Source organism: Elgaria multicarinata, chromosome 2, assembly GCF_023053635.1.
Source record: "Elgaria multicarinata webbii isolate HBS135686 ecotype San Diego chromosome 2, rElgMul1.1.pri, whole genome shotgun sequence".
Lineage (NCBI taxonomy): Eukaryota > Metazoa > Chordata > Lepidosauria > Squamata > Anguidae > Elgaria > Elgaria multicarinata.
The window spans coordinates 157,151,949-157,178,328 of NC_086172.1; the positions used below are offsets into that span (position 1 = coordinate 157,151,949).

Below are 26,380 nucleotides of genomic sequence, written 5' to 3' on the forward strand. Positions count from 1 at the left end.
TTGCTTTGAAGATGTGTTTGTGGAGCTTAATATATAGAAATTTTAAAAATAGAAATTGATAAAAACATTAACACGTTAAATTGTGTATAAATGAAGCACAGCTGGGCCAGGAACACCATATATTATGTGAACAGAATATTTTGGGGGGACAACAACAACTAATCAGCATACAGTCCTATTGTGAACGACTTGAATGTTCACAATTTGTTCCTGAATAATCTAATTCTCTTAGAAAACCTTTTGTGAAACTAAGCAAAAAAAACACGTTAAAAAACCAAAACCAAACTCCCAAAGCTAACTAAATAACCACTGACTGTTTTTTTTAATTCAAATCTATTGAATTTATTTCAAAGCACGTATGTTACTGCTGATGCTGGAAATCAACTCTTAAAACAAAAAATGGAAGGAGATATGTTTTGTATATAAAGCAGGAGCCATATTCACAGCTGTACCACTAATATAATTTGTGTCAATTTTTGCTCCCATAAATATGTTCTCCAAATATGTGTACAACCACAACTATTTTCTTCTAAAACCCCAGGAGAGGTACAGTCAAGTTCTTCACATATTAATTGGTTCATTTGCTAGCTGTGGGTATGTTTGGCTACTGTGCTGACATTGAAATGCAGACAAAAGGAACTATTTTGAATGTGCATTAAGACACTAGACTTAGGCCCTATATAGCTAGTTCATCTTAGCTAAATCTTATTTCAATTTAACCACAGTAGCAGTCTAACAGAAACAGACAAGAGTGCAGTGTTTCACATCTTAGGATACTTACGATTTAAGAGATTAAAGCTTCCCAAAGCAAATAAATGTCATGTGACATAACAATGGCTATTTGAAGCATGAGCTACTATGTATACACTATACAGAGCTTTTGGTTCTCTTGTTTACGGAAATGCTCTATGTGCATGTAAGAATCAACATATAAAGCTGCCTTATACTAGATCGGGCCATTGGTCCATCTAGTGCCAAAATTGTCTACTGCCGGCAGCAGCTCTCCCGGGCCTAAGGGCAGAGGTCTTTCCCAGTCTGCTTCCTGAGATCCTTTACCTAGAGATAGTAGGAACTGAACTAGGATCGTCTGTGTGCTTGATATGTGTTTTACCACTGAGCTGCCACTCCCTTCTTTTTTGTACATGCATAGCTTTCCCTACTTGCAGAAAAGAACAAAGGAGCTTTTAGGTTTGAGAATGCAGAGCATTTATGAACGCTGCTGAAAGGTGACGTGCATGTGTTTCTTTTCCCACTCCGTAATGGAGCATTATTTAAGTGCAGTCTGCCTTGTGGCTGGTTATGTGGAAGCCTGAAGTATAAATGCAAAATAAGGCCTTCTGTATTTTATAATAAATATTTTTATGTATACTACCCAGTGATCAGTCCTTTAAAAATCAATTGTTCTTAATGGCTGGGATCCAAAGATCAACTTTATGTCTACCCAGTGGCTTGGGCATACTTGGTGAGATTTTTGACTTCTTGATTTTCTAAATTTTTATTTCTTTATTACTGCATTTGTATCCCACCATTTTTCCTCCAAGGAACCCAAGGCGGTGTACATAATCATCCTCCTCTCCATTTTATCCTCAGAACAACAACCCTGTGAGGTAGGTTCGGCTGAGAGACTGTGACCAGCTCAAAGTCACCCAGTGGTTTTCCATGGCCAAGTGGGGACTAAAACCAGGATCTCCCAACTCCCAGTCCTACACTTTAGCCACTACACCACACTGCCATCTTACAAGTTTCTTTTGAAACTACCCACCCTACCCACATTTTAAAAAGGGGTTGTCAAATGGCTTAGGTCGGCATTGTTCAAGACTCACAAGCCCAAAGTTCTCTTAGACGTGAGTATTAACTACATGGTTCTGAAGGGAAGGGAAATCAGTTCCATCTGGGATACATAAAAATAAAATGAGACCATTTAAGACACATGCAAGGATCAGAACTGCCGATTCCACAGACATTTTTGAGAGACTGTCTGGAGCTTCTCCGATTCCTGAAGTGTTTTGTTTCTTGTTTTTTGCCTTCTTTTTAAAAAATGAAGGAAGAAGAGCGCAGAACAGCAAAAGCCGGCTTTTCTCATGGTTTCTCTGGTGCCTTTGCAAAGCAGCATTGACATTATAAAGGTAGAGAGCTTTTCACAGTTTCTTAGGCTTATAATCACACCCTACAAAGAATTTGAAAAGCAAGACAAAAGCTTCTTAAACAGCACATGATCAATGAAAACAAAAAATGGAATCCACTGACAATACAAAGCTCAGGTGGCTTCAAACCACGAGGAGGTCTGGCCCATCACTGTAATATGAGCCATTGTGGTAACTTTTAATACTGATTTCATGTTGCGTTATTAGATGCACTGACTCCTGAGAAGAAAGTTCTGGCAGAAAAGGGATAATGTCCTTTTCAACTGCTTTTTGGTTTTTTTTTTAAAGTAAGCAACGAAACTCTAGGCTTAGAAGGGATACTGTGACACATATATCCTCAGCCGAATGACAGAGCTTCCTCTGAAGTTGATGACAGTGTTAACAGTGATCATCTCCAGGTCCAACTGAATGTCTCGTGGCCCCTTCAGAGGGCGGGTCAACACTAGAGTGGCACTGATAGGTCCAGTTTGCTGTGTAGAAAATAGAAATGGAAGAGGTTGAGGTTCTCCAAACAAGACATAATCACCAATAAGGATCTCTATGATTGGCCAAGGATCCACATTTTCATGGGCAACATTTCATGAGCAGCTGTTGAAACTCTTTCCTTGAAGCTTTACCAAAGCCTGAGCATAACCATTTCCTGGAAACCTTTTGATTTGGGCTTTTGCTTAGTAATTAGATCAATTTTGGATAATTTTTCCTTATATTTTAAATGTTGTCTTTGTGATAAAGTGGGCTGCTTATCTAAATTAATTGATTCATAACCACTTCTGTGGTGTCTACAATGATTGTGCAAGCTTCCAGATGCCCTAATTTTATGTTTTTGAACCATTCATTAATCACCTGTCTTATCTGACCAAATTGACATGAATTGAAAAGTATTCATTGGAAGCCAAAATAAGAAAATCTGCTGGGTTGATCTATAGAAATGTTGACTGACCCAGCAGTACCTAAGCAGAACCTTGTTCTAAGTTTTAAACAGCATTAAAAAAAAGTAAACAAAACTTTTGTCAAAAAAGAGAATTAATTAAGTACAAGATCCTGTCCCCAAATCCCACTCACCCGCATGTAGAATTCTCTACCCTCATTTCCTGATTTGATCTGGAAGATGTAATATGCACCAGGGTAGCGGGATGTTGCTTGCATTTGAAATATATCAGAGGGCACCGTGCGTCCTGACACATCCATGTCTCTATACAAAATTGTGAATGGCTTATCTCTACAACCAGGATTTTCAGCTGGGCATATACAATGACTGAGAGAAAAAACATATTATTATTATTATTATTATCATCAACAACAAAGAGTCCTGTCAAAACTTCGACTGTAATCCTTTACACTAGCCTTCCCCAGTCTTCTGTCCTCCAGATGTATTGAACTACAACTCCTATCACCCTGGGGATGATGGAAGTTGTAGTCCAACATATCTAGGGGGAACCAGGTTGGGGAAGGCTGCTATACCCAGTTATTTGGGAGTACTGGCTTTTAACTCAATGGGGCTTACTTCTGAGTAGACATGTACAGTATTGCCCTGTTAAAGATTAACAAATGTATTATGGCATATGCTTTCATGGACTAGAGTCCACATTATAAAATTATAATTATTATTGCTATTACTATTATCTACATTATTGCTATTATTATTACTGATGTTAAGCAAACCTTAGATGATTTAATTCTTTCTACATTGTTTAGCAATAAACAAGGAACTGGATATTGGTTGTATTGATACCACTGATGGTTGTACTAATTCTGTTGTAAACCAATTTGGATAATATTTTATTTTATTTTGTATTTCATTGATACGTAAGTTTTGTAAACTGCCCAGAGGGCAGTTGATGGATGAGATAACAATGTTATAAATCAAATAATAAAATATTCCAATTTATAATATAACCTCTTTGCTTCCTTGCTTTCATTTTTCTCCATAATCTAGAACCTATTGCATTACAGTAAGGATTATCAACATACCTGTTAAATTAATCACCAGTTAGATTAATCATTTTATAATAAATATTAATGCATCTCAAACAGGCAATATAGTATGCCAAAATTTATCTGACCTAGATTAATACACCCAAACCATTAAATTTTAAAACTACATTGCTTGAACTGAGAGGTTTTTTTTTTACATAAATAATACAACCGCCCAGAGAGCTTCGGCTATTGGGCAGTATAAAAAATAAATAAATAAAGTCCGGGGCACCTGGACAAATGCACTATAAACATCCTTTATGGTCAACCCTGAAGACATTTGAATGAACGAATTGAATGCAATTTGACTGGCTCCACTGTTAATGACAGCTGCTCTCATTCCTTCATAAGCACTTTTCTCTAGCTTAATTGTACATAGAGCTGAGTCTCCTGCCACCTGGTGACCTGGCAAGGAATTATATTTTATCCCAGACTGTTCTCATAATATCATGCATGGTGTTGTGTGCATCAACTTGTATTGGTTAGCCTGAGCCAGTATACGTGGACCATCAAAGTTCATAGAAGCTGTTGTGGCTCAGAATTGCAAATTACTGTTTTGCTCCAAAATGTTGCTCACACAACTGAAAAACAAATGTCTGAACAGTAGCATCTGAACCACCTCAAACTAAGATTAGTAATAGTAGCATTGGTGTGGCGATTCTCTAAAGAATTATGGCGGTTGTGGTTCATACTGAGAAACATAGGCCACAGGTGGCAGCTTTGAATCATATTTTTGGTCACTGGGCAATATCTAATCTTCTCCATTTGCATGCGGAGCCTACCACTGTTTTTGTTCTGTGCGTGGCCAGCCCTGTCAATTTCATTGCGCAAGCAGCCCCCACCACTTGCACAATGGCGAATTAGCACTTCCAGAGGCAAGCCCTGGAACAAACGGGAACGGTAGTTTCTTGAAGGGGCATGTTGGTGGAGCTCCTCTATGTGAACTCCAGCAACCTGTCCCATTCCAGAAATGAGCATTCCATTTATTTCAGGCTGCTCCTGACAACACTAAATCACTGTTGCGCAAATGGTGGTGGGCACCTGTACAACAGAATTGCCAGGATAGACGAGGCGCCCCTTTAGAAATACAGAAGAGACAAAAGAACAGCAGGAAAACCATCAGTGTAAACTGAAACAGGGCTCAGGACACCAGAAACACCAAGAGACACCAGTGTCCTAATATTCATAAGACATTGAGTGGACGATCAAGATTTGCATTTTGGGCTCAGATTTGTGATGAAGAAAGGAACTATGCAAGTTCAAGGGGCAGAACCTTTTGCAGTTGAAAGCTCCTACACTGGGGCTAAACCAGAAGGGAGCTGATCTGGTGAGACTGACAAGATAGATTGACAACAGGATATTGATAGGTCATGAAAAATCTACAAGCCTCTATCTATCTATTACCTGTCTATACTACCTAAGAGCTGAAGTTCTCTCCTTTATGCTGACAAGAATTTGGTATATTGAAAAATGCATTTATAGGAGGAGATGCATGTCATAAGAAATATGTCTCATTTTGTTATTTAAGCTACAAGCTGTTTTACACACTACACAGCAAAAAACAACAACCAGGGTTTGCCATGGAGTAGGCATTTGACAAGAGGTCACAGTCAATCCTAGCTTTCTGATGAGCATAACCATGTGATACACGTTTTTGAAATCTGTTTGTCATATTCTTACTTTATGTGTTCACTTAAAAAATAAATATGAGTAGGCATCCTAAAATCAAGATTGTATAACACAAGGCCAGCAGCAGGAAACAGCTGTTACAATTTGCTGCGTGTCCAAACACTAAATGCTCCATGAAGAAGACGAATGCCTTCATATTTCTATTAACAAATTACTCACTTTTCATTGATCAGGATGTAAGGATCTTCACATCTTACTGGGTCTAGGCATTTGAATCCTCCTTGGAAATTGAAACATGTTTGCTGCAAGGTACAAGTGTGGTTCCCAACTTCACACTCATTAATATCTAAAAAAAAATATTAAAAAAGTTTTAAAATATTGGTGTTCTTTCATAAAATGTTAAGCCCATTTTTCAGTTAAAGTGGCATAGAAAACTATTAATATAAATGAAATCTTAAGAGTCCTGCAAGATACCTCCCTGAGTTGAATGCCTAGGACAGATCTACACCAAGCAGGATATAATGGTTTGAAAACAGTATATGGATTGTGTCCTGGGCCCCAACAGTTGTCAGTGCACTTCAATACTGTTATAAAGCAGTAGTGTAGATCCTGCCCAAGTATGGTGTAGCAGTTAGAGCACTTGATTTGGACTAGGGAGATCTGGGTTTGACTCACCATGAAGCTCACGGGTGACCTTAGGCGAGTCATACTCTCTCAGTCTAATCTACCTCATAGGGTTGTTGTAAGTATAAAATGGAGTGACTGCCATGTATGTAGCCCTGAGATCTTTGAAGGAGTGGTAGGATATGATATGGGGGGGAAATAAAACAGCCTTCCATTATGTAAAATACATAAACTGATTACAGTTCTACTTTACTTTATTTGGAATGTCAAAGAGCTTATTAAAACTTGTTATGATGTCCATTGCCAGAAAATCCAGCCTATTTTGGGCTTGCTCAACTTTCACCGCATGCCTGATTCGGCTCACTTTTGAGAGCTGAGCTGGGCAGTTTCTCTGAGTTCTGGGGACTTTTAACACATTTTGGGGGGTCTTAGCTATAATTTGCACAAATTATGGCTGTAATTCACAAAAATTATGCAAATTTGTGAAATTTACAGCCACAATTTGTGCAACTTTCAATGCAATTTTTAATGGAAATTCCACTAGGTGGCCTGACTCACTGTGGAATAAGTCAGGCTATCTGGTGGAGGATTGAATAGTGTATGAGCTGACGAAAGCCCACTGAGCTTCACCCCCAACCAGATTCCTCCCAACATCTCTAAGCACAAATTCTTTCTCCAAGAACTGGAAGCAGGAGAAAGAAAGCTGACTGGTTGTATATTTGATTGATTGCTAATTGTCAGTGGCAATGGATTAAGCAATAATGGGAAATACTCATAGATAAATACAGAACAATCTTCTAGTTTTGAAACATCATTACTTGGTAAAGTATTTTAATGAGCTCATGGGTGCCCAAAGGTCAAAAAAAATAACATGTTTAGTGTGGAGTCTAATTTTCTCTATTAAGGTCATTGGGAGATTTGCCACTTACTTCACTGTGGGAGTAGAAAAGGAGAGTAGCATGGGACCGATTGTGTAACCTTTAATTGCTCTGGAGAATGGTTGCTTAGGCCAGAAAACCAGTTAACTTTAATTACTTAAGTGCTCAGCAGTGTTTCACAATAGCTTCCAACATGTAATTCTTACAATACAATTGTGACATTGCGTAGATTTTGCATTGCAAAGTTTGCTTCATTAATTTTACTTCACTAATATTTTTTTCTTTTCAGAAAAATGGCTTTTACGTCTTCTGTTTTTGTTTGTTTTTTAAAACACAGCTGGTAAAATATTCTTACCTTGGCATCGGGTATCATCAAGAAGAACGTAGCCAGCAGGGCAGAAGCAGTAGTAACTGCCTGGCTGATTAATACATTCATGCTGGCAAAGAAATTCAGAGAAGCTGCATTCATCCATATCTGCAAATTTAAATGATAAACTGTTAGCATTGTTCATTCATGAATGGTAGGATATTTTTATTGTTATTGGCCAATTTAGAGCATCATCACACATGGGGAAATCGCATTTCCTTACTGTCGCTTCTCCGCCCCCACTTCTGCCCCTCATTATTTCCTCTTTCTTTCTGGAGCATTGGGAAAGATGAAGTAAGCAAAGATCATGTGGCCCATTCAGGGGCCTTTTTGATGACGCTGCTTTTCCTGCACACAGCAGAAGATCGCGGCACATTCCGTTTCTGAGAAAACCCCAGATTTTCAGGGGTCTATTTTGCAACGGAAAAACAAGGGGAAGGAGCGGGAGGTGGACAACGTCGTATAAAGGACATGCGCACATCCGTAAGCAGGCAGTAGCGAGTGTGGGATAAAACACTTGTATGATGAACCTCATAAGGAGTTCAACTATTTCTCAACTTATTGTTTTCTAAGAGGCCAGTGTGACGCTGTGGCTTGACTCTTTTGAGGTTTCCTTCAGCAAGAGCTGGGTGTGCAGCATCCCACAACCTCAGATCAGCCTACATGGACAGATGGTGACCGATCTGCCTTCAGCTACTATTGTGCCCTCATACATTTTTCCCATCATATACCAACTGCTGGATGTATGTAATATAGTAATGTATGTATGTGTCTGGGATTGTCTGTTTGTTATTAATGTTTTTATTGGTTCTGGTCAATGACCGTAATAAATTTATTCATTCATTCTCTCTGTATAATTATGCAGCTATAATACTTTTCTTTAGAAGAGTAATAAATAATTAAAATAATTGTCCGAACTGATAGTCCTAGATGGCAGGTGAAGGCTGCCATTCTTCCTATACCTTGCCTACTCTACACAAAGCCTGAATGGCTCACAAAGCCAAGCTCTGGGAGTGCCCTCTCCTGGATAAAGGATTCTGATGCCCCCCTGTGTCATGTCCCCACTGGATGTATCTTCCTCGTCAGAGGAGCTAGAGCTCCCAGAGATGAAGAACACCACAGAACCGCCCATGTCAGAAAACCAGGGCCCTCAAGAAAGAGAATCATAGGTCCAATGCCGCATGGGTGGAGAGCTCTGCCTCTGAGGCAGAGGCACAGCAACACTATAGCCCCTGAGAGTGTTGTCATCCCAAGTGGCCCTATGAGGGGGAGTGCCTGTTTACAAAGGAAGGCTCCTCATGAGTAAAGGACTCCTTGTGAGCAAGGCCATCCTCACAAGTAGGACTTTTGTTAGAGAGCCTGTAATGAACTGCTGCTGAGCCCTAGGTGGGGTTCTGGACCTCAAACTTCATAAACGTTCAGTTCCAGTGTAACTACTGCTGGAACAACACTTTCTTAGGTTGACCCTATGAAATGGAGGACAGGGCTCCTGTATCTTTAACAGTTATATAGAAAAGGGAATTTCAACAGGTGTGATTTGTATACATGCAGCACCTGGTGAAATTTCCTCTTCATCACAACAATTAAAGTGGCAGGAGCCCTGCCCTCTTTTGTAGAGTGACCAGATACAAAAGAGGGCTGGGCTCCTGCAGCTTCAACTGTTGTGATAAAGAGGGACTTTCATGAGGTGCTGCATGCATACAAATGACACCTGCTGAAATTCCCTTTACTGTACAACTGTTAAAGATACAGGAGCCCTGTCCTCCTTTCCATATGGTCACTCTACCTTTCTAGGAGCTCCAGTGCCTTGTATTCCTGACCCTGCTTGACTCTGCTCTTTGGACTACGTTTGTATTGTACAGCTTTGCCATGCCTCAGCCCCTTCTCTTGGAACTCTCCTGCTTGACTAGTGTGCTCTTAACTCTTGCCCGTTTATTGACTTGCTATTGGACTTACCCCTTAGTTTGCCCTTACACTGAGCCTGATCCAGCCAAAGCAGGGTATCCTGCCTCGGGATAAACCCTCTCCCCATATCACAGCTGCATTGTTTTCATTATAACCATAAACCAATGCAGAGTCACTACAGATCCGTGCAGGGCTAGGCCAGCAAAAGATTTCACAATAACACGGTGACTAAGCAATCTTCCAAAATGTTGATTGAAACCAGATTTAATTGCATTTCATTTGATACATTTTGGGAGATGTACATGAACCTTACATTCTAAGAAGACCCCAGGACAAAAGCCATTCTAGTGCTGAGCCAAACGGAGGAAAAGCCAATCGGCTTTATTCGCTGGTATCTTTGGGAGGGCAAGAGGAGGCCAAGAGAGTCAGCCACCTTCTTCTGTCTCCCTCAGCCTCCTGGAACTAAGCCTGAATAGCAGAAGTTTATTTTCCAGTGACTAAAATAAAAGAACAATAGAAAACCACTCTTTTTATATGAGTTTATATTTATTGGTGTGAGGATACTATGCCAAAGGCACTGTAGTCAACAGCATCATTTTTAATTAATTCCATATTATCCTATTGGGTTGAGGCAAGAGAGACAGATTAAGAAACACATTTTTTTAGACTGCAAGGCAATGGGCAAAGCTTGTGATATTTTTTTGTATATCTCCTAGCAATTTTAGGCATAACAGCAGCAGCAGCAGCAACAACAACATGTGGGAATTTGGGTTTGGCATCTCAGCATCCCAGAGCAGACATACTGTATCACTTACTTCTCCCTGTAGCCCCTGCAAATATCAAATGAAGTCAGAGTCTGGATAAAGGAACATGTAATAAATAGTTATTTAGTGCAAGATTAAGAAAACGAATGGCCTGATCCTCCGGCAATGTGCCAAACACAGGTGTTTAGGATAGGCTGTACTCAAGCACTACTGTAGGGAGCACTACTGTAAGGAGGTTATGACCAAGACAGAGTACAGATACACCTTCTAAAATATTGGGTCTGCATTGTTGACACTCTTTTAAAATAGCCTAAGAGGTGCTACCCTGTCCCTGTCCACACATACCATATATTCTTTTTACTGTCAGCCACAATTTTTCAGCTGCTTTTGGTAAATCACAGGGCGGGGGGGGGGGGAACTAAAATGTTTCCCAGATATTTATTTTTCCTACAGCTTGAGTCGACTCGCTCATTCAACTAGACACAGGGGACCTTTTCAGAACACAAACAGAATTAACTAATCATTTTCAAATTAAACCAAATTCTTGAGGTGCTAAAAAAAAAAAGCACTTGTTCTGGTCATATAATTCTCAGCACATTTGTTTGTGAGGATGCTCTATTGAAATCAATGGGGCTTACTTCTAAATAAGTTTCATAGAAAAGTTCCTCTTGGCTCATTTCTCAAACATAATATTTTAGTTTCTGACGGTGTATCTCCTGAGCAGGGTTAGGCAATGTGGAACCTGAGGGCACCAATGTACCCCCAGATGCCTTTCTTGCCAAAATGCCTTACCCTTCCTACTTAAAAATAAATAAATAACACATTTTCTTATTGGCAGCTGGGATCACTTCAAAACAAAGCGGGGACCTCCTGCAGCAGCTGCCATCTTCATTTCCTATTAATATCTCTGGGCTAGACGGTAACTAGCCTTTGTGACTAGCCACCCTCCCATGGCAATCACCATTTTGTGGTGGTGCCCAGGGTAGTTCTTAAACTTACAAAAGTGCCCAAGGATTACAAATGTTGCCTACCTGTATTCTTCAGGCTTTGCTTATCTCTAAGTTGATTGTCAATGCACCTTTCTAACACTATTGCTACCACCAACTTGAATCACATTTCACATTTGCAATAGCACAACAGTAGTTATGCAGCAAAATTCAAGATGACTGTCTTGGAATATTGCTTCAATTGAGTTTTTGCTTTTTTTTTTTAAAAAAAAGAGATTAGTATATGTGTGTTCCTTGATCAGGTTGCCACTGCCAGAAAATGTCATCTCTCCTGTCTTGGCCACTTCCTAATTGTGACAGGATGGTGGGACAAGGGGCATGGCTAAACGAAGGGTTGAGGGGGGTGATCTTGCGATTTTATGATTGTGATATCGTCCCCCTTGTCTACACGCGGTGTGCGACGTCACGGCCGCCACTTTGGATTTATTTATTTTTAAAGGAAAAGGAGCGCATGAGCACTCGAATGAAACAGTGAGGTTTTTTTAAAAAAAACCAACAACCTTGCTTGTTCCCAGGTCCCGGCTCCTTGCAGTTACTCACGAGGAGCCAGGGGAAAAATGCAATGGCGGGACACACGTCCTACGGTCTCAGGATCATCCTGAGACTGTGGGAAAAAGCAGGATGGAAGGGTAGGGCAATATCCCGGGGAAAGGGAGGAATCATCCCTCCCTGCTCCCAGGATGCCCTGTCCATCACGTGAATGCACAGGGACGATCCTGGGGCGATTCCCAGGATATCGCCCCGTCTAGCCATGCCCTAGGTGTTTGTATTCATCTCCTAGTTACATAAATCTCACCTTCCATGTGACTGTAATGAGGAAAAAAGATAAGTACATATGGAGAAGTAGATCTTCCTCCTCCCCAAGCCAAGATACTCACAACCACGAGTTTTACTTACCAGTACAACTAATACCATCACTCTCCAGTTCATAGCCAGGGTCACAGCGACACAGAAATGAGCCATAGGTGTTGACACAGTTTTGTACACAAGGGTTGCTGCTTGTACATTCATTCACATCTGTGGAAAACCAATCCTTAGAGTATTAATGACTTCAAGGCTCTGGTTTAATGAATTAATTTAATTAATTTCCTTTATCAATGAAAAAGTATTTTTAAAAGTTAAGACTACAATCCCAACTTGTTTTAGAAGATTGAAGAGGGTTGTTGTTGCTGTTTTAAAAGAAAGGAAGACAATAACTAGAATCCCACCCCCTTAGAAATACTTTGATGAGAATACACCAGTAGGATATTTAGACTTTAATTACCCAGCAGGGTAATTAAAGTATAAATGTCTTTAAATAGCTCTTATAATTTACTGCTGGAGAAAGTCTCCTTTCTGCTCTTTCTGAGGCCCTCCTTTGTGTGGTCTTTTCCTGCAGCTCAGCTGATCAGCTGGACTGCTGGGAAAAGTGGGTGGGAGGTGCACAACCCATAGCCAAGAGCTGCATTCCCCTGGCTTAGGCGAAAAGACTAATTTTTCAAGTATATTTGGCACCAGCTTTTTATGGCCCTCTAGGTCAAAACTAACAACTTGAATAATTGCCAGAAGCCCACTGGAAGCCAGTGGAGACTTTATAGGGTGGGTGAATAGTACTGCATACTATAGAAATTGCTCCAGTTACAAAACAACACTGTGTACAATTTTGATTATTATACAAAGCCTCAGGACTTTACACCCCACCCCACCCTGGGGGAACTTGCTCAGGTGACCCGAGGACTGTTAGGTGGGATTCTAACCAGCCCTGGCCAAAGGAAGGAGGAGCCACCAAGAGACCAGCCATACCATCAATAGACAAGTGCAGGACAGGTGATACTCCTTGATCCCTATGAAAAATTCTGGGTCAGGTTTGCTCTATGGTCTGAAAAATATATGTTATTTAAGTTATGCTGGCTAGACCACTTTTGCCTTGCTCCCTCTCTGGCTTTATCCCCTTGCCCTCAACTGTACTGGATTTGGCCTTATACTAGGTCTGCCTATTTGTCCACCTAGTCCAGAACTGTCTAACTGGCAATCACTCTCCAGAGTCTCAGGCAGAGCCTGGTCTTGCCAAACACCTACTACTTGAGAACCTTAAAGTGGGGATAGCAGAACTGGTTCAAAGAACCTTCTGCATGCAAAGCATGTGCTCTACCATTGTGTTCTGGTCCCTCCCCTAAGATGTTGGAGTTATGACACACAGCAATAATAAAACCATCACTGATCTTTTGCCTCCAAGAGAGGTTGCAATGCTCGTTCATGGGAGATATGCAAGTCACACTTCAGACGGAACAGGAGGAAAGACGATAAGTGAGTCACTTACGCATTCTCTTTATGGCACTACTTTATAGAAATTACTCCTGCTTTACTGTGCCCATACCGAAGGGCTTCTAGTACTATTAATTAAAAGTCATTGTAAGGCTTTGTTTTCTCTCTCTTTTCTACCTTAACAGATTTACCGTGAAAAGAAAAACAAATTGAATAACCAGTGGGAAAACACAGGAGTATTACAAATGGAAGATGTCCCATGAAGATGTCCTATGAATAAGGCAGGATGATTTCACAATAAAAGCCTCGTTTGGAAGCACCCAGGGGACCGTCTAAACATCTTCTTTGCCCCACGGTGGCTGTGAATTGGTGCTGCATTGGTTCTAAGACACAGCCGCCAATTTGCTGCCCCTGTGGGGCAAAGACACAAAGGCCAGATCTACACGTCGTTGCTAAGGCGCTTCCGTGCGGCTTTTTTAAAGACATACCTAAAAGAAGCACCTCTTTCTTTACTGTGTGTACTGTGAGCTAGGCAGCGCTGCCTGCGGAAGAATCTCTACCCCATTCAAAGACGCTGCTCTGGCTGCTTCCCTGTCGCGTGTTCTTCCATTCGAATAATCCCCCTTCCCACCCAGCGGCTCTTCTGGCACATCCCGGCGGTGGTGGCTCCTCCTGCAAAACACTTTTCTCCCTCGGTGTGTTTGTATTTGCGTTTGCATGCGCGCAGTGGACAAGTTCATCTCCTGCCTCTCACTGTCCCCCGCGGTGTCATCTCCCTGGGACTCTCTTTGGTGTGTGCTCGCACACACGCATGCAAACGCAAATACAAACACACCGAGGGAGAAAAGTGTTTTGCAGGAGGAGCCGCCACCGCTGGGATGCGCCAGAAGAGCCGCCGGGTGGGAGGGGGGATTATTCAAATGGAAGAACACGCGAGGGGGAAGCAGCCAGAGCAGAGCAGCGTCTTTGAATGGGGTAGAGATTCTTCCTAGCTTACAGTACACACAGTAAAGAAAGAGGCGCTTATTTTAGGTACGTCTTTTAAAAAGGAGCACGGAAGCGCCTTCGCAACGACGTGTAGATCTGGCCAAAGATGCGCAGAAGAAAAGTCGAAAACGTACCCGGGCTTTTCCTGCTGGAGCGAGGTCAGCACGGCTCTTCCACCATCTGTTCTCGCTCCAGCGCCTTGCCAGGGGCTTTTCCAGGTGGAAGGCGACCTCTTATTGGTCTGCGGAAGCTGGCTGAGGAGGAAGGAGTGGGCCCAGCGAGCCGAATGGCCACTGGGAAACCCACACTGCTTCCTGCACAGGGATTACCTGATGCCACCCCACAGCAGCAAAAAGTGGGATTTTTCTAAAAGCAGAGCAACCTGGTGCAATCAAGGCAGCCCCTCTGTTTATTAGGCCAAAGTTAACTGTTCTGCCATGGGAGTCACAGAAAAACCATTACCACTTACCTACCGCAATCCTCAATAGACAGCAAGGGATGGTATACCCCAAACTCTTAAGATACAAACAAGGATGCATTGCTAGAGAAGTTCAATTTACCACTATGACATCTTGAAAAGATTCCACATATTTGGGTTTAAACCAATATGGCAAACAAAACTCAAGTGTATCCTGCAGGTGCTTCCTTGTTTATCTACTAATTTCAAGATTCCAACTGTTTTAATCATAACAAAACCTGGCCAAAAGCAGCAGGATGAAATGAGGGGGAAAGGGCAATGTATGAAGGCCTGTGACTGCAACGAACTGTAGATTAAATGCTTAAGGTCACTTCTAATGGGGATATTGCTAGGAATTTCTTTTCACTTCCAGGATGAGATGGCTTTGATGATTTTGCAGCTGAAGAACCAAAACAAGGAACTCCATCACAACATAAAAATCACAATAACCCGTATGCAGCAAAATGCAGATATATGTAAAATGTATTTTGTGAACAAACCAAAGAATTCCAGCAATTGTTTCAGCTATTGTCTCAAAAGCATGAGCAATGTTTAGAAAAATCTCAGATCCCTCCGTGTGTACATGCAGGCCCAGCATCAGAACATGGCATACTTGGGCAGCTGTTGGAGCCCAAGGCTCAGGTGGCCTCGGTGACATGGAGTGCCTTCTACCAGCTTTGGTTGGTGGCCCAGCTCTGCTCCTGGCTTCAGTTGTCTATGCTCTGGTAATCTCCAAGTTAGATTACTGCAATGTACTCTATGTGGGGCTTCCTTCGAAGATGGTTCAAAAGCTGCAGCTTGTGCAAACTGTGGCGGCTGGATTGATAACGGTGACCAGGAGGTTCGAACATAAAGGACCTACTTTGGCCCACTTGCACTGGCTGCCTGTATGTTTCCGAGTCCAATTCAAGATGCTGGTTCTAACCTATAAAGCCTTACACGGCTCAGGACCACAATACCTGACGCAACACCTTACCTGACGTGAACCTACCTGTACACTGTGTTCAACATCTAAGGTCCTCCCCCGGGTGCCTACTCCAAGGGAGGCTCAGAAGACGGCAACAAGAGAGAGGGCCTTCTCTGTGGTGCCCCCCCCCCCCAATTATGGAATGATCTCCAGGACAAGGCCCGCCTGGCACCAACATTGCTATCTTTTCGGCACCTGGTCAAAACTTTTCTCTTTCCCCGGGCATTTAGCAATATGTGATGAGCTTAACTGATCCTGGATCTGTTTTTCAGTTTGGCTAACAGCTTATAGTTGTTTTTCATAGAATCATAGAATAGCCGAGTTGGAAGGGGCCTACAAGGCCATCGAGTCCAACCCCCTGCTCAATGCAGGAATCCGCCCTAAAGCATCCCTGACAGATGGTTGTCCAGCTGCCTCTTGAAGGCCTCTAGTGTGGGAGAGCCCACACTAGAGGCATTTTAGATGTACGTTCTTGTGTATATTGTCAGTGGTATGTTTTTATGTTTTTAAATTTTGTATATCGTTTTTAATGTTTTAATCTTATGTAAACTCTCCAGAGAGCTTTGGCTATGGGGTGGTATAGAAATATTGTTTATTATTATTATTATTATTATTATTATTATTATTATTATTAATAATAATAATAATAATAAGCAAAGCCATTTCCCCAAGAAATTCTTCTACAGCTCAAAACATAAAATAAAGTTCAGTGCATGAGCATTCTCCCTTGATGCTTGGAATTGTTGGCACACTTTTGAGCTGAACTGATGGGAGTTTGTCTATTCGCAAATCTTTATATGAAATCCAGCTCTTCCTGGCACACAATATTGATTATTTAAAAATCAGCACAGGTAAAGCATAGAACACATACAACTCAGCATATATTTATGGTACCAATAATGAAGTTGGTAGAAGTATAGGCACTGAATTCCTAATGTTGCATAAATGTTGAAGGGTGTTACTGTTCTGGAAATAAAAAGTGCTATGCTCTCTACTTCGCGTGCGCACACACACACACACACAACCTTGGCATGATCTTCCATCTTCATTCAAGACAAATCCTGGATTGCATGTACAGGAGTAGGAGCCAGGTACATTGGCGCACAGCTGTTGACAGTAGCCATAGCGACATTCATCTATGTCTGGAAAAAATGTGAATTACAAGTGAGACTAGTAGGTGCACTTTTCATACAGCAAAATCAATAACTACATAGACCCTGGACACAAATGTTAACATCCAATATTTCCTAATAATATTTGCTAACACATCTCAAATCTACAGTATGATCAATATGTGTTGTTCAGGTCCATCAGACCACACACAATCTTTCCCCATCAATCCTTGTCCCCTCCCTTCATTATTGGTCTGTCTATGCAATTTACTGAATGCCAGTTCACAGCAACACACGCCACATGACTGCCTACTTCAGCCCAGATCACTCCATGCACACAGTGATCAAACTGTCTGAACTGATAATCAGACGCACAAACCATATTTTTGTACACTATTGTAAACTTCTAAAGGCCGGTCGAGTGGTAGCACGCAATATCTCTATTTGATCTTGTGACATTTATGGCTCAAGCTGTGCTGAAAAATGAAGCATCCGATCATTTGAAATGGCCCTTAGATTCTAATCTAAGACCATTGAACAAGGACTGGGTTTACTCATAGCACCTACAACCAAACTACATGTTATGTTAAAAATGTAGGTAGCAGCTACATTTTCCATCCAGTTCGGGAGGTGATGAGATTTAATTCTACCAGCCGCATCTGTGATACTGCCAATAATTATCTCACACATACTGCTATGAGGCATCTTTTGTAAACCTCCCAGAGAGTTTTGGCTATGGAGCGGTATAGAAAAGATATTATAATAATAATAATAATAATAATAATAATAATAATAATAATAATAGGAAAAGAGAGAAAAATATACACCACTGGCCATGGAAGTCAAAGAACTATAGCAACAGGAAAAGGTTACTATTATTCTGTTAGCCACATCAGTAAAAAAAACTATACAGAAAACCTTCAGAAATTGGGCCTACCAAAATACATCCACACCAACATCCAGAAAGCAGTCATAATTAAAACATGCTCAATTGTCAGGAAATTCCTGAATCTGTAAAAGACAGCATGACTTGGCAAAGCCCGACATGTTCATCTAGAAAAACCACCACGAACGAGAAATAATAATAATAATAATAATAATAATAATAATAATAATAATAGAAAAATGTCTCTGTTAGCACCAATGGAGGCCTTCCCCCACCCCCAAGACCAGAAAAATTGCAGCTGGGGAGAGAAGCATTAAACCTCACCTCCCTGAATTGTAGAAAAAGAAAAAGGAAGATGATGTAGCTGCTAGCTGCATTATCAATGTAGACTCCTGTGATGTTGGAGATCACTGTTATTAATAAATGTATGAATAGTACTGCTGGTTATCAATACATCATCACAGAGTTACTCTTTTTCAGCTTAAATTTGTATTTCTCAAGTTATATAAGCTCATAACGTTCCAGCTAAGTATTTGAAGGAAGCAGAGCAGAAAATATCACACTGTGAGCATGTCTGCAAAAATTATGTTGCAGAAGAAATAGCTTGAAAATTGAGATAGTGAGTCTGCCCCAGCTGTAAAAAAATAAGTTAAAAACAAGGAAGTTGCATAGTAGTAATAAAAGCCATTTACACTGCTACAACTCAACAACGTTCATCTGCAATACCATGTGGGGGTATTTTCAATGAGTTGACATAGACTCTATTAGCAGCAGGGAAACAGCAATGTCGACTGCATTGTGATAATAAGGGGTTGCCTGTCCCCTCCCCAGATATTAGCAATAGGGATACAGTAGTCTGTTCCTGCCCACCCAGCATAGCTGATCAGCTAGTGGGTGGTGGAAGGTTGGCTGCAAAGAGAGCAGTTGAGGGCCACATGCAGCCTATAGGCTGCCTCCATGTGACATAAAGGGATGGATCTGACATTTGCAAATTGCTAGATGTGAAGTGCCTGAGAAGCCTCAAGAAGGCACGGAGGAAGTTATGTCTCACCACAGACTTGGCAGGAACTTCCAGTCCCCAAACACATAAATATATGTATGCAGGATCCCCTTCTGGGAAACTGCTATCTCTGGCCTTGTGACAGCCCCACTAAAATATGGGTGTCCCCCACAACACTCACTAAGTTCACTGTCTATTATCACAGTTGTTTTCTGACAGTGTTCTGCATGACCACAGCAAATATTTTTCAGCCATTGCACTCACTGCTCTGTACAGGTAAGTTTCCATGGAGGGACTGAGTCAGACAACTTCTTCCAAATGGCTGCATCCATTACCACTTTAGCCACTCCATGTGAAGGAATTTAAATTTTTTAGAAATGTCTAAATGGGCTCACATATTTATGAAATTTAGTCTACAGGTACCCAAAATTATGATTAAATAGATTGATATACTGCTTACCCCCCCCCCACGGAGATTAAATACATCTCAATCTACATTAAAACACATCATAATAAATACAACAATTAACTGGGCAGCACAATCACTCAGGGAAGCCTGGGTGAAGAGATGTATCTTTAATTGATACTTAGAAGCATGCCACAGTTTGCATCTCCCAAATATCAGGTGGGAGGGCATTCCATAATTCACAAGTAATTAAAAGATGATATACTATAGGAATTTAGGGATAATTATGGCATAACAGTTGGCACATCTATTGTCATTTTGGTCAGACTAAATGCAGCAGCTCTTCTGGAACTTTAAGCTTATTAACTGAGGTAACTGACAGAATAAAAAAGTGATCAGGACACATGTAGACAGCAGTTGCAGAAGTAGCCCTCTGAAAGGGGCCCTAGAACACATCTCACCTTACTTCTTTCATGTATTAAAGGAGAGATGTGGGTGAGTGTACTTGGTAACACATAAAGCACAGTAGTATTTTGTCAGTCAACAGAGAGAGCCATTATCTGGTTGCAGCTGAGTCCAAATGGGCATTTCAGTGTAATGGACAGAACATTGGATTTAGAATTGGGAGTCCAAGGGCTTTGCTAGACCTACCGCCTAATCCGGGCGGGAGGAGTGGCGAGCCCGTGCTACAAGTAGGATGGGCTGTTGCGCCTTGTTAGACGTGGACGCGCTGGGGGAAAGCAAAGGCCCATCACATCCGCCATTTTTTTTTAAAGGGGCCAGACGCAGGAACGCTCCTGCTTAGGTAAGGCCCATTAAAAAAACCCACACCTTCTCCCCGCTCCCTGACCCTCGCCATGAGTCCCCCCTCTCCTGCTGGCTTCGTTTCCCCCCTGTCTCCAATCTTCCCCCCCTCCCACCGGCTTCGTTTTCCCCCCATCCCCACTAGCTTCGTCACCCGCCCACCTACCAGCCCCCTTCCCCTCTGCCTCCGATCTTCCCCCCACCCCTGCCTCCGATCTTCCCCCCTCCCACCGGCTTCGTTTTCCCCCACACCTCCCCCAGGCTCAGCCCAAGGCCGCAGGTAATACCGGGCCAAAAGAGGTTCTGGTTAGCCCGGGCCGAAGGAGGTTTCAGCCCTGGCTGACCCTGGGATCCCCTGTGCGTCATCTGGACGCTCAGAGGTGAGCCCAGGGTCAGCCCGGGCTGAAACCTCCGTCTAGCAAAGCCCCAAGATTCCAAGGCCAGGAAATTAAAGTGACAAAATGAAAACCGTTTTTTCCCTGGTGCCTGTCAAAAAAAGCCTGACAAGGGATGGCCAGATGGAACCCTGTTCTATCACCCCTAAATAAGGAATGCGTCCAATTTTAGAAAAACTTTGTGTCTGGTGAAGCACAAATTCATAGGAGCCGATAGCATTTGTTTTACATTTGGTTCTCGTATTAAAATATATCATGCTGAAGCCTGAGGAATAGGAGGAAGCATCCAAATGGCTATTTCTCAGACATTCTGTGTATCTTTCAGCGCATCTTCCATGTATGAGTGGTGGGGGAAATTACCTCAAGTCCATTTTGAAGGCTTTTTCAGTGGCAGATCTCCCATACCGTGTAAGTTTCTTCTGCCTTTAATAGTCTCTTTGAGTTCCTATTTTCATTTTGTATTTGTACTTGTATACACATATCCAAATGTAAAACAAAGTTATGACACGTCCGATGTAAAGCGCACATGCATTTATTTTTCAAAGTTTGCAATGCATGCAGTTGAAACATCATGTATTTTAAAGGGCATTATACAAACAAGGAAAGAGTGACTAGTTGCTACCCTAAAACTGACTTCTGTCATTCCAGCTGTAATTTTCTACTGAAATATGTTCACTTGCATTATATGGGAGTTTCAAAATCTATGCAAAACATTAGTGTGTCTGGAATAACATCCTTGAACTGCGGCAAAACTGATTGATTTATATACTTCTAAAATGTACGGGCTAAAACACAGATGGGGAACCATCTGTAATAATACTCTATTACAGTTTTCCCCAATCTGGTAGTCTCCAGATGTTGTTGAACTCCAACTCCAAGAAGTCCCAGCTAGCATGGCCAACTGTCAGGATGGATGTGAGCTGTAGTCCAACAACATCTGGAGGGCTACAAGTTCCCCATGGGCTAAAGACACAAGAGACGAACCAAAAGTCAAATTCATTGCAGGATAGCACTTGAATACTTTTGACATTAAGCTGGAAATAGTTTTCTCTCTCTTCTCACCGCCCCCAAAATTAATTAACACCATCACATAATCATTTTCTCTCTCATTTGGCTCTACATTTTGTTTGCCATTTAAAGTAGTTTTACAATTGGCTGTCCTTCAGACTTCATGTGATCTCTATGATGATTTCTAAGTTATTTCTCTGCTCCAACTGGTCCTTATGGGTGATTGCAGTAGGTTCTTAGACAATTCTACATTTATACTCATAGCCCATCTTTCCCAACAACTCAGTCATTTTGGCAAACAGCAGATGGGAGATAAGGTATTGGAAGATATCTCCGTCTGAGTATTTCCTGTAAACAAAGTCATCATAGATGAATGGCGTGTTTTTCAATTGAAAAGATGTCCTATTCTCACCCGCCACCCCCAAACTGGAATTTACTGCTGTATTCAGATCAACTGTAAGGTTGGAACTACACATTCAGCAGAAACCTGATAATGGAAGTCCATATCTTCACTGAACAGCTGCAAAGTGGAGAAGCACAGCAGGAGGAAGAAATTGATGCTTAATCCTCATTTCCATAGGGTGTCAGCTGGCTGATTTTACATTTGATATCAGGTGCTTCTAAGTAGCCTCCATTTGTCACCAAAACTTCTCATGTAGTGGAACATTTTTCAAATCATTTTTTTTGGTAGCTGGGTTCAGTGATCCCAGCCAACTGGTGTGCATGCCATGATATGATTATTTAGCTATATAGTGCATTTCTCCCAATATGAACCTACTCATATACTATGAGCAACATCAGTGGCCCTTCTCTAAGGGAGGTTCAGAGGATGGCAACAAGGGATAGGGCCTTTTTGGTGGCGGCCCTCTGGTTGTGGAATGCTTACTCTAGCGAGGTCGACCTGGCAGACTACAATGGGGTGAGTACTGTTATCTTTTTGGCACTAGGTTAAGATTTGCTTCTATTCCCAAGTTTGATGGCATATGATGGGCTTCTTAATACATCAGTTGAATTGTTTATGGTCGTCAATGACTGGCTTATTTAGCCCATTGTGGCTTATCATATTGTCTGTTGGGAGGTCTTCAACCATGATGGCTTATTTGGCCAAAATAACCCACTTTGATAACCCACTGTCTGCAGAGTTGGTTATTTAACCCATCATAAGTTATCATGTAATCACAGCAGGTTATTTTGATTGCCTACTACAGAGTCATTTGGCAAGAGTGGTCCAAACTGCTACTGCTGCTCTCCTCCAGGTGGCAGATCTTTGTTTCCATGATCTGCCTAGCAACTGATTGCTGCTACGATGTTGTCAATGGATGAACCAGCACCACTGCTGGGGATGGAGGACTGCAGCAGGACAGGGCAAAGAGGGAAGACTCAGATTATGCATTGTAGCTTAATATGCTATGCACAGTAACATATTTGTCTGATCGTAAGGGGGAAAACAGTAGCTTATTTTGAAAATAAGCTACAGTGAGTAGTTTATTAACCCATCATGGCTTAAAGTGATGTCTGGAAAATGAATGGTTTTTTTTAGTTGTTTTATGGGGGTCTTGTTATTTTATTGATAATTCCCCCCCCCATGTTTTAATTTTGTTGGTAAGTTGCCTTGAGTCTTTTTTAAAAAAGGCATCTAAGAAATTGAAATTATTATTATTATTATTAATAATAATAATAATAATAATAATAATAATAATAATAATATGTGATGGCATCATAAGCCAAATGTTTCCTGCCCTCACTTAGCCCTTGTTAAAAGCAGAAAATGGGATAACCTCATTTATGCCACCCTGAGCTCTTTGGTGTAAGAACAGAATATGTGGATCTGCCTTTAGTAATAATAAATTGCTGGTAGAATGGAAGGAAAGAAAAACAAAACATTTTTAAGGAAATCCAGAGAATAATGGTTCTCAGGCAATTATCAAGATGGATCATGAATGGAATCCTTCTTTGTTCAGATACTTTTCTCAGCTGCAGCATCAACCAAGTTTCCTCTACTCCATCCCTTTTAGTACTGTCGCCATTCTCCTTTGATAGAACATTGATGGTCCAGCCGCAAATTTTCTCCCCAAACCACCATATACAAATACAAACAACAGTTTCAAAAAATGTGCTTCACCCAGTGGTGCTGATGGGTAATTTAAGACCCTGGAGCCAATCTACTAGACTAAATGGGACACTCCTTTAGATGTACATGGTTATTACTTCAGTTGTGAAGTACACAGCTAACATTTCTCTTCTTCCACCTCCAGCTGCCATTCCATGCTGTACAACTGCTTCTGCATTCCTTATATGTTAGAGCATCAATAAATCTGTTTTCCAATCTTGATTTTTTTTAAAAAAAAATACTCTGAGCATATATTGTTTTAAACCCACTTCAATCATAGCACCATCTTGATTGCAGGAGTAAAATGGGGTTTGCTTCTGCTGCCCTTATGCCAACATCATCTGCCACTCCATAGGTACTTATTTGTGTGTCCCCCCCCTCCTGCCCGGGCTGAAGGGCCCTGCATCACTAACTTTGCCCCACAATATATCATACCTAAGCATTGGCCCTCTAAGAGCCAGTATCCGTCAGTGCAGGAGCAAGTGTATCCTCCTTCAGTGTTGATGCAGATTTGGGTGGGGTTGCACTGATGCGATTCGGTTGCACATTCATCAACATCTGCAATACAGAGGATAATCAAGCATTACATGATTATTCAGACATAAAGCACTGTTTGTTTTAACTGTAACGGTCCCATTCCTATGATCTTGAGAAAGAAATCAAGAGGAATGCCAAAATACATTTGGAACTGCTTTAACCACAGCCTCTGAGGCACTGAAGATAATTCACTATTATATTTCCTATGCCAAGGTACTGAGTGGATCAAAAATCATTGGCAGTTCAGGAGAAATATGTCCACCCAACATATGCTCTCTGTCTTTTATAGGGCTGACTCAATGACAGAGGTTGTTCCCAGTTTGTTTGATATCATGTTACATCTACTGTTTGCTTTTCTGGTAAATAACATTTCTGAACACATGCAAGCTGGGAATTTGTAAACAACAACAACAACAACAACCTTCTCCAGCCAGACATTTTATAAACCTGATCTCCAGGGCACTAGGTCTGTAGTCTTAAACATACTTCCAGAATGATGCTAAGTAAGCATGTTTCTATAAAGTTCCCTAGAGTTAAATGAGACTGACAGCACAGTCTTATGCATGTTTACAAATAATCCTCACTGAGTTCAGTAAGTGTGTAGAGGATTGAAGCCTGAGTCCTTTTGTAAGTGTACACCAACCATACATTACAATTTTATGTACAGGGTCAAACTAGCCATTACTTTAATATTTAAAGTTTAAATGTATCTTTGAATTCCATGCTTGAGATTCCCTATGTTTCCCTAAAACCAAAGGCAGATGTGGAAGCCCTGATTCAAATAAGGATTGTGATGCCGGGGTGGGTGGGGGGTGGGTGGGCTTTTAACCCTTTCCTCTGTGCAGTTCGCTGCTGGAAATCACTCCTTTAGAGTAACCTACAAACTATGTTAAATACTTAGCAAGCAGCTGATCATCACCATTTTGTTTACGTTACTGTTTAGGATGACCATATGGAAAGGAGGACAGGGCTCCTGTATCTTTAACAGTTGTACAGTAAAGGGAATTTCAGCAGGTATCATTTATATGCATGCAGCACCTGGTTAAATTCCCTCTTTATCACAACAGTTAAAGCTGCAGGAGTCCTGCTCTCTTTTGTATCTGGTCACTCTAATATAGCTCCTGCAGCTTTAACTGTTGTGATGAAGAAGGAATTTAACTAGGTGCTGTATGCATACAAATGACACCTGCTGAAATTCCCTTTTCTATCTAGCTGTTAAAGATACAGGAGCCGTATCCTCCTTTCCATATGGTCATCCTATTACTGTTTGTGTGCAGCCCCCAATCTGGAACAGGAACACCAAGCATGGGAAGCGGAGGTTTAAACATTCCCATCAAGCCAGTTCCCCACCTCCCAAATCCAAATGGAGTTTGAAAAACCAATGAAGTCCCCCTCATACTTTTAGTCGTCATGGTGGGAGAGAATGAACCATGAAACCAACACTAAAACCATCATTAAAACCACAAGTTTAAACACCAAATTTAAAAGATGTGACTTGACATCTTTTTCTAAAAGCACAGAAAGTAGGGACAAAGGGAATCTGGAAGTGACACTGCAGAATACACTCACTTGTCAAGTGGGGGTTCTGCAAGTGACAGTATCCACGGAAGCACCTCTCCTGCAGATCTTAATAACTGGACAGGTTCATAACAAGACAAACAGTTCCTTCGATATCCAGTCTCTATGCTGTTTAGGGCTTTAATGGTTAAGATGAACACCTTGAATTGAGCCCAGAAAACAAGTGGCAATCAGTGCAGATCTTTTAATATTGGAATAATAGGATACTAATGCCTTGCACCAGTTAGCAGTCCGGCTACCACGTTTTGCACCAATTGAAGCTTGCAGAGGCTCTTCAAGATTAGCTCCATGTACAGTGCGTTGTGTCCTATCGAGTCCAATTTTTTCCCTTCTGATTTGAAAGAAGCACAATGGGTTTTTTTTTTTGTCTAGTCTTAGACTGCGACGCTTTCAGAGTTAGGTGTGGGATGTTTAAAGAGGAAGGAATAGTCTTCTTCCTGGACTCTGTATAAGTTCTCTGTCTTTCTGGATGTAGGAGGTATGGCAGAAGGCTTCGTCCATAATTGTTTAATGATGTGCAAAAGTGTGGGAAACATAGGAATAATGACTGGGAGAACTAGGTCCAGCTGCACCCTCTTGGAGACTGGGTTTGAGAGG

The 26,380-nt window shown here is 41.4% G+C and overlaps 1 protein-coding gene across 1 annotated transcript in view; it reads right to left on the reverse strand.

Moving 5' to 3' along the window:
• Window positions 1-2,238: 2,238 nt before the first annotated feature.
• FBLN5 (fibulin 5) overlaps window positions 2,239-26,380 on the reverse strand; it is a 62,414-nt gene continuing 38,272 nt past the window's right edge. Inside the window, exons 5-11 of the mRNA XM_063147635.1 lie at window positions 24,104-24,226; window positions 16,973-17,089; window positions 12,190-12,309; window positions 7,605-7,724; window positions 5,967-6,093; window positions 3,207-3,399; window positions 2,239-2,614 (exon numbers count right to left, since the gene is read on the reverse strand). Coding sequence (XP_063003705.1) covers window positions 2,453-2,614; window positions 3,207-3,399; window positions 5,967-6,093; window positions 7,605-7,724; window positions 12,190-12,309; window positions 16,973-17,089; window positions 24,104-24,226 — 962 coding nt within the window. The 3' untranslated portion in view covers window positions 2,239-2,452. The remainder of the gene's footprint in view (window positions 2,615-3,206; window positions 3,400-5,966; window positions 6,094-7,604; window positions 7,725-12,189; window positions 12,310-16,972; window positions 17,090-24,103; window positions 24,227-26,380) is intronic.